At 49.3% G+C, this 8785-nt stretch overlaps 2 protein-coding genes across 2 annotated transcripts in view; both read right to left on the reverse strand.

Annotated features, from left to right (window-relative positions):
* Positions 1 to 470: 470 nt before the first annotated feature.
* On the reverse strand, positions 471 to 2811 carry LOC123133700 (uncharacterized). Its single transcript, XM_044553125.1, has 2 exons — positions 2259 to 2811; positions 471 to 2149 (listed from the first exon to the last, which is right to left on the reverse strand). The coding sequence occupies exons 1-2, from the start codon at positions 2809 to 2811 to the stop codon at positions 471 to 473; spliced, it is 2232 nt and encodes a 743-aa protein (XP_044409060.1).
* A 1400-nt stretch (positions 2812 to 4211) lies between these two features.
* LOC123133365 (cysteine-rich receptor-like protein kinase 26) overlaps positions 4212 to 8785 on the reverse strand; it is a 6248-nt gene continuing 1674 nt past the window's right edge. The window contains exons 2-7 of the mRNA XM_044552858.1: positions 6507 to 6683; positions 6165 to 6423; positions 5821 to 6049; positions 5595 to 5745; positions 5308 to 5493; positions 4212 to 4564 (exon numbers count right to left, since the gene is read on the reverse strand). Of these exons, the coding sequence (XP_044408793.1) occupies positions 4445 to 4564; positions 5308 to 5493; positions 5595 to 5745; positions 5821 to 6049; positions 6165 to 6423; positions 6507 to 6638 (1077 nt within the window). The 5' untranslated portion in view covers positions 6639 to 6683 and the 3' untranslated portion in view covers positions 4212 to 4444. The remainder of the gene's footprint in view (positions 4565 to 5307; positions 5494 to 5594; positions 5746 to 5820; positions 6050 to 6164; positions 6424 to 6506; positions 6684 to 8785) is intronic.

The raw sequence follows: 8785 nt of genomic DNA on the forward strand, positions 1-8785 counted from the left end.
AGTAGAAAATCATCGTAACAAGGAAATAAAGTTTCTACGATCTGATCGCGGAGGCGAATATTTGAGTTACGAGTTTGGTCTCCATTTAAAACAATGTGGAATAGTTTCGCAACTCACGTCGCCTGAAACACCACAGCGTAGTGGTGTGTCCGAACGTCGTAACCGTACTTTATTAGATATGGTGTGATATATGATGTCTCTTACTGATTAACCGCTATCATTTTGGGGTTATACTTTAGAGATGGCTGCATTCACATTAAATAGAGCATCATCTAAATCCGTTGAGACGACAACATATGTACTGTCGTTTAGCAAAAAAGCTAAACTATCATTTCTTAAAATTTGGGGCTACGATGCTTATATGAAAAAGCTTCATTTGACTCCCTAATGTGTTGTTGTACAGTACTGAGCCTGATTAGCTTGGCATGCATACAACACTTGTGCCTTCATGTTTCATGTAGCAATTGTCATCAGCAGGCTCTCTTGGGGATGCAGAGGTGGCCGGTCATGTGCCAGCTCTCGCCCCCGTCGGGGTGGACGTACGGACACACCGGTTTGTACAACTGATCCATGTCCAGCAACATGTTCCACTGCACATTTGGCTCCGTCGCACCGGTCAAGGTCGTCGTCCACGCCGGCGTCCCGCACTCGTACCTGCTGTGCGTGACCCGGTGGAACCCCTTGATCATGTCTTCATTCTTTTTCTTGTTGTCTGGGTTGTCGATGTCCACCAAGAAGATGTCACCATAGGGCCGCACTGCATGCATGAACTTTGGCAGCGAGATCGGGTCCACAGACACCGCCGCTAGGTCTGCCGTCACGGCGATGCTCCTCCCGTCCGGGCTGAAAACTGGGTGGCTTATGTGACCGATGTCGCCCCCATTGCTCGCCACCCTGATCAGCACCATTGGGTCAGTTGCCTTCACCAGGTACAGGGAGTAGTACCCTGTGCCGTTATTCAGATTGCCAGAGCCCAGCGGCGGTTTGCCGCGCGTTGATGAGAAGACGATCCAGTCACCGTTCGGGGACCACTGGCAATGGGTGTCTGTCCATGACCCTTTCGTCAGCCTCGTCTCCCAGCCTTCACCGTATTCACCCATATCCGTGTCCAGCATTATGTACAGGTTCTTGTGCCTCTTCTCACCTCCATCCCTCGTCGACCGGAACACGAATTTGTTCCCGTCCGGGCTGCTCGACGGAAATGCGTTGTTGAACCCGCCATGGGTGAGCCTTTTGACATTCTGTCGTGCGTTGCTGGAGGCATTGCGGATGGAGTAGATCTCCAGTGGCTTCTGGGCGTTGAATGAGGGGCCAACACAGATGTAGAGGATGTCCTTGTCTGGGTTCTGGTTCCAAACAGGGCAGAAGACGCTGTCCGGCCCTCTTTTCTCGTACACGACACGCAGCCCTTGGGTATCAGCGATCCACACCGCTTTGAACTCATTGTCGACAAATGCAAGCTTGGAGCCATCCTTGGAGATGGTCGGAAACATGCCAGACACCCGATACAACCCGACTTCCTTCACCGGCGACTCCACCTTGTGCACGTTCTGAGGGACGACGTCTCCGTGCTGCAGGAGGTCGCTCCTGCAGCGGTGATATCCAATGCGCTGCCCGCCGTCCAGCACAAAGGGGTTGTAGTGGTCACTTTCTGGCCTTGTCTTCTGGGTGATCTGTACAGGTGGCAGCCACGGGGCATTTGTGTTGAAGATCTCAATGTGCCGGTACTGCGCCTTTACACGGACGTCGCTGTACTTGGACTTCTGGCGGATGGTCGCCACCGCCACCTTGGTCTCACTGATAGCCGCTGGAGTCACCGCGTCCAACTCTTCGGGAGTAACCTGGATGGTTACCTTGGTGCTGATGTTGTACCGGAACACGCCCCAAGCTGTTTCAACCATGCTCGAGGGAAGGGTTTTGTCGGTGCCTCGATGGAAGAAGATGACGTTGTCGCTGCCCCAGGATGGCCAACCACCATTCTTAATGGGTAGCTTGCGACCCAGGCCCTGACACTCCTCACTATCCACGTTCATCACGTAGATATCTGTCTTCAGGTTCTCGATCTCGCCATTCCAACAACTCCCTTGAAATGATGCTACTGCGACAGTCTTCCCTGACGGCGACACCGCCGGGCTCAAATCAAACACCCCTGCACATGTCAAACATATATCGTGCAAGTATATGATTAATGGGAATGCCAAGAGATTGAAGACAAGTTAAACATACAACTTATTTATCCATTTGTACATGAAGCATACCTTGTGGAGTGAGGCGATCCGTCTTGCCTGTTGTGAGGTTGGTTCTGTACACGACAGTCCAGGGGCTACGGCATTCCTGCACCGCCTCCTTGGTGGAGACGTAGATGAGAGAGTAGTCGACGTTACGATAACCTACACTGTAGCCACCGCCAATGCAGCCACTGTCCTCCAGGCGCGTGCCGCTGAAGTCCGCTGAGCCAAAAATGTCGGCAAGGGTGAAGACCTTGACCTTGCCATCAGCACTGAACCACAAGTTGACGCATAGTGTCTCAAGCCCTTGGTCCCTCTCCGAGACAAAGAGAAGGCCAGAGACATGGCCAGCGTCGACGTCTGCATCAGTGGCGCTGCTTTCTTCAGTCAGCTTGGGGATCTTCAGAAGGGTCTTCAGTGCAGCGGGAGGGATTGGGCAGCCGTTGTAGTTGTAGGACATGCCATCAGTGAGATGGAGCTCATCTTTGATGGACAAAGGCAAGAAAGGGCAGGAGAAGATGTCGAATGGTAGCGGGGGCCTATAGTTGGCAGAGAATACGATTCTGCCTCGCCGCTCTGCCATGCAATAATCAAAGGGCAACGATCTGCGCCGGCGCACCGGCCCAATCGTTGGGCCGGTCAAGGCCCAGCCGTTCGATCCGCGAGCTCGAGCCGTCAGATCTGTTCCTCGAGCCTCCTTCCCCCACGTTGACTTCTTCCTCTTCTTCTTCACCGCGCCCTCACTCCAGCCGCTCCTGCCTCCGGCGACTAGCCCCCTCACCTGGACCCCCCCCCCTAGTCCCACGCTGCCAGATGCGCTCTCCATCCCCGTCGCCGCCGGTGACCGTCCCCGTCCCCGTCGCAGCCTCCGTACTCGTCCCCCGGTCCAGCAGAAAGCCCATCGCCCCCTTGTAGCAAAAAATGGCGCCGTCTTGAAGCACACCGGCATCCCTTGTCGTTGCAGCACCTAGCAGCCGCCATCGTCGCTGCACTGTCGTGTCGCCGACGCAGCTCTCAACGTCGCCGCTCGCTGCCATTGGCGAGTCAGGTTGAAGCTTTTTATCTCATCGGTTGAAGCTTTTCTCTATGCCTGTTGAAGCTTTTCTCGCGGATTGAAGCTTTCCACCGTGCCAATTGAAGCTTTTTTCACCTGAGCTTGAAGCTTTTTTCACAAAGGGTTGCAGCTTTTTACTCTGCGGTTGCAACAAAAACACAGAGAGACGCCATGGTCGTCGTCGAGGAGGATTTTCTCAATCTCTGTTTGAAGCTTTTTCATATGCGGGTTGAAGCTTTTTGTCAAAACGGTTGTAACTTTTCCCGTATTTCATTGTCTGGTTGAAGCTTTTTTATCTACTGAATGTAGCTTTTTGTGTCCATGGTTGTAGCACGGGAAAACGCCGTTTGCAACTCTCCCAGTATCGCGGTTGCAGCTCCTTCCCGTGGCCATGGTTGTAGCATGGGCACCTCGGTCCTCCCCACGTTTGGCCTGTCGCCGGTTGCAGCAAAAAGGGAAGATAGGAGGAGGAAAGGGAAGAGAGGGAGAAGGAAGAAGGGTAGCTGCTGGTGCCGCGAGGGGACGACAGCTCGGAAGAATGGCGGCGAGGCGGGATCTGCAAGATGGGAAGAGAGAGAAGACGAGCAGTTGGACAGAAAACTGGAAGGGGATAAAGCCGTGTGATTGAGACCCACCACCCCACGTGTCGCGACTTGACTTGTTGCAGCGCGCGCGCGTGGACGAGACCGGCGGAACGGTTCGGCCGGTGCCCCGGCCAGAAACGATTCCCATAATCAAAGAAGGGACCCGTGGTTACATAAGTGAGTTAGATAATGGAGCAATATTCACAAAGGTAACAAGGTGTGCTAACATTAAGAAGTTTTCTTAGTCTAAGAGTTTAGTACTTGCTAATGAAATTGTTGAATCATTGGAGGGTACACTGTTAAATTTAGGGTGTAATGAACATTTTTGGCTGACTGCTCAGTACTCAAAGCAAAGACAGTACTATTATTAAAGTACGAGAGTTCAGCAAACCATCTTATACATTTAGTCTAGTTGAACATTTAAACCCCTAACGACACATACTAATTGCCTAAGACCACTCCCCTTTCCAAATCTATGTAGTATATATTATTACAATTGTCCCCCAGAGACTCTTTTTCTGGCCTCCATCTCCATGTCCAGCCATGTCATTTCTGCACTAACTCCACGTTCAGCCACATCATCCCCCACTAACTATTCGCCTTGCTTCCATGACCAATTGGTATTTATACCTTTGATCGAGATGTTTACCTGAGTTTGTATTTTGGTTTAAGTAATGCTTGCTTGGGCGGTTGGTGACCTGCAATAGAAAAGCTTAAGAGGTTATGCCTCTTGGCACTTGTGTACATATTGGAATCTACTCTTTGAAATGCTTACCAGTCCTACTAAACAACATTTATAGTTTTAGAGTACTTAAACCACATTCCGTGGATTAGTGGTTGGTTGGCACATGCATGAAACAATTGGTGCCCTATTCTCTTTTAGTTTCTTAGAATAATTTTGACATTTGTCTACTATAAAACAGGGCCTTTTTGCAATATACATATCTAAGATTATATATTAATCCATCGATAACAACCAATGATTTTTTCATCTTAGAAATAAAGTTGTTGTGACTAACAAATCTAATGTAAACATTGCACTCTATAAACTTCAAAATTGATATTAACCGCTGGGGCTTACTTTGTCATTTTGTTTCTCAATTATATATTTTCTTAACTAACATATTCACGGGAAAAGTAATGGTCACAATTTAATGTTGGATATTCTACCCATGTCTAGCTACAATCTATTTACAAATAGAAACAGATGGAGTAATTCTCAAACTTTTGTCTAGTTATTTCTCCCAAAATTTACGAAAAGACTAGTTATAGTGGTTGAACTTTAAATAGTAGGCAAAGAGGAATAGGATAATTAAGTTAAAAGAGTTGATGTTTATGATGAGATGGAAGTTAGTGGTTAATTAGAGGATAGACATGGCAAAGGATTTAGTTTGGTCATGCCATGTAAATCCTGGCCAACAACCGATCTAAATATATATACCTTGTCTTTAGGTGAACTTTCTGCAGTATCAACCTTGTTCAGTTCATCAACAATCTCTGCTATAGTAGGCCGTTTCTCACGATCGACCTCCACACACCTCAGCGCTATTTCAAGACATGTGCTAACCTGCTCTGATGTATATGACGACATTGTTTCCTGCAGTCCTTTCCCCCAGTTTTCATGTACCTGCAAAGTTGGAACAATGGTGAAAGGCGGCACCGAAGGCAAGGCACAAAATGATAAAGTGAAAAAGGATTTGTGTTCATAATACAAGATATCTTCCATACATGCTCAATAAATTCTTGCGAAGACATATGCGCACATTTGGAGTAGCCCTCATCTCCTGCCACTATCCGCACGATTACAACACCCAAACTGAATACATCATACTTCGATGTGATTTCATATCTCTCGATGTATTTTGGTGGCATGTATCCGCTGCATACATATATAATATAATTATTTCTATAATATTTTTTAAAGTTGATAATTTAACATGAGTTATCAACTTACGGTGTTCCTATAATTTTAGTCGTGATATAGGTTTGTACTGAAGGGAAGAGTCTTGACAAACCAAAATCTCCAATTTTGGGGACCATGTTCTGGTCTAATAATATGTTTGCAGGTTTCAAGTCAAGATGGTAAATAGGATCTCTGGATCCATTATGAAGGTAATTCAAACCCTCAGAAACTCCCTTAATAATTTTGAAACGTGTCTGCCAATTGAGTCCACAGGATTCGTCTGTAGGAGTAAACATGCTGTTAGACATAAATATAACGATTTCTAGAAGGTTAGGGATCATTTATTTTTGGAAGCAAAATTAAAGCATGGCATGATCCGCAGAGCACAGTCATACCAGAAATATGCTTGTCAAGGCTTCCACCATGCAAATATTCAAAGCAAAGAACTCTTTCTTCCAAAAGGGCAAAAATATATTCACCATCGTACTTAACGCATTGATGTCCTAGATTATAGCAATAGCCAACCAACCGGATAATATTTGGATGTTGGGCCCTCATAAGATTATTAAACTCATTCCTAAATTGCGTGTCGTCAAGTCCCGGCATGTGATGAAGCTTTTTGAGAGCAATCTCTTCCCCATTTTCCAATACTCCCTGTTATTAGATGGTGGCATGTAGTTGTGTACAGTAGTATCATACGAAATTAAAAGATCCAAGTAACAATCATATGGGTATACCTTGTAAACTACTCCATACCCACCACGACCAACGATGTGCTCCTCAGAAAACTTATCGGTAATTTGTTCCAAGAATTCAAGTGTAAACTCCCTTGTGGTCGCGCTTGTGTTCGAAATTGTTCTCCATTGCATCCTATATTTCCTGCTAGTATTGACTAGCTTGGGCGTTTCACCTCTCTGATAACATGGACAACACATTTCACAAGTTAAGGGGGGAAAATATGAGTTGAGAAAAATAAATACATTTAGCATAAATACAAATTCTTCGCAGAGCGTCAGAAACGCCGCACCCAGGCCACGGCGACGGTTCCAGGGGAGGAAACCCTTGTCGGCGGGCATCTTCCTCCTTCCCCGCCGCCTGCCTAGGCGACGGCGACGGTTGGCGGAGCTGCGGTTGGCTACAGGCAGAGGCTTGTGGAGGCGGCTGGTGAGGAAATATATGTGCGTGGATCTGGGGACTTTGCTGGCAGCCCCGACGGCGGCGAACTCGCGGATTTCAGAAGCGCCGCCGTTTGTAGTTGGATTAGTATTTGTCTATTTGAGGATTCAGAGTTTCTTGGTCAAAGGCATCACGCCTGGACAAGTACAAACATGTGTGCGCAGAACTGCATAGTTTGGACAGAGAAAAATACCAGATCTAAAGGAAAAAGGTGTGACTTCGTTATTATATTTTGATTTTGTTAAATCTCATGTGCCTGAATTTTTCTGGCGTCGGTTAATTTTTACTTTGAATGAGGTCGAAGATCGTGAGCCGCAGCGACGATCGTGCCGCTCCTCATGTCGGCCACGGCGAGGCCAAGCCAGGACCTCGGCAAAGCTCGAGATAACGCTGTGAGCGGCAGCGTCCCTTGTCGAGGCGAGAAAAAAACTTCACCGGCGGTCGGCGGTGCGAAGGGTCATGGGGGTTCCTGCAGATCGAGGGTTTAGAGGGATGGTCGGGGCAATGGCCAGCAACAGCGGTAGGGGTGAGGTTGGGGGAAGGACGGGGCAGCAAGGCGGTGCACGGTAGCACCCACCGGCGGGTCCTAGAGGCCAACGGTTAGGGTGAGATAGGCTGAAAGTATGAGTGAGGAAGGAGATGGATAGTGATGATACGTTAAATGAAGATATGATGATCCTGATAAAAAAGTGACTAACGAAAATAATACAGATGCCTGACAAAAAATTAATAGACACTTTCATTTTTATTTATTTTCTGAAGAACGATGCTATACTCTTAGCCTTGCTGAGTATGTGTTTGGCCGAAGATAGAAAAATAAGGAGCACCTATGTGCTTTTTTCCTCTCCACCAATTTTTTGAACATGGATTTGAATTTGCCGAAAAAGGGTTTTCCCTGCTTTGTATACAAAGCAACCAACTGAACATCTAACGATAGGTGCTGGGGCGGAAGCAGCACAGTCACGCTCAAAAGGAAAGAAAGAGAAAATAAAAAAGAAACTAATGCCAACAACGGCGGATCGACAAAAAAACGAAGAAGCCTCGAGGCCGCTGCACCCACCGGAGATCGCCCACCAAGCTCCGAGCTTCCGAAGCGCCGGTACCAATCAGCACCTCCAAGAAGGAACGCGACGATGACGACGCTGCTGCCAAGGGTTTTCCCCGGTACACTGTGAGGAGAGAGGAAGGGTAGCCCCGACGCCCTTCAGGAAGGCCAGGCGGTATCCACAAGCGCCACCGCGTCAGTGTCGGCCAAGCCAACAGAGATTTCTCCCGATCCCAACCACCACCTCAGGCACTCCAGAGCTCGCCATCAAACAGACCCTCACTCTGCGCCAACCCGGTCACGAAGCTTCTCACGCCGTCTCACCACGGCACCGTGAAGCATGGTCCGCACAAAGAAGGAGAGGAGCCGGGACTAGGGCAGCAGCACCGTCGGCACGCGGGAAGACCCCACCTCCACCGTCTCGACGGTAGCTGACCGGACGCAATAGCAGGAACATACCAGGCCCGTGGCCGCACAGGCCCGGCCGGGATCTCCGAGGCCCGTAAAGTTCCCGCCTTCGCGCTGCAGCCGGCACGCCATCGACGCCGCCGCCCCTATCCAAGCCGCTCCCCTGCCTCCCCGCACAGAGAGCCGCCAAGTGGAAGCACCACCACCACGCGCGCCGCCGGCCACCACCACCAGGTCGCCGGACCACCACCGGCCGAGTCGCACCACCACCGCACGTCCGCGACGGAGGGGAACCAACGCATCCACCGAGGGCCCGAAGCCGGACCCCAGCCGCCGCCCACGCCGCCCGCAGCCCGCGCCGCCTGCCGGACGGGACGGCCTCCATGG

This window comes from Triticum aestivum, chromosome 6B, assembly GCF_018294505.1.
Source record: "Triticum aestivum cultivar Chinese Spring chromosome 6B, IWGSC CS RefSeq v2.1, whole genome shotgun sequence".
Lineage (NCBI taxonomy): Eukaryota > Viridiplantae > Streptophyta > Magnoliopsida > Poales > Poaceae > Triticum > Triticum aestivum.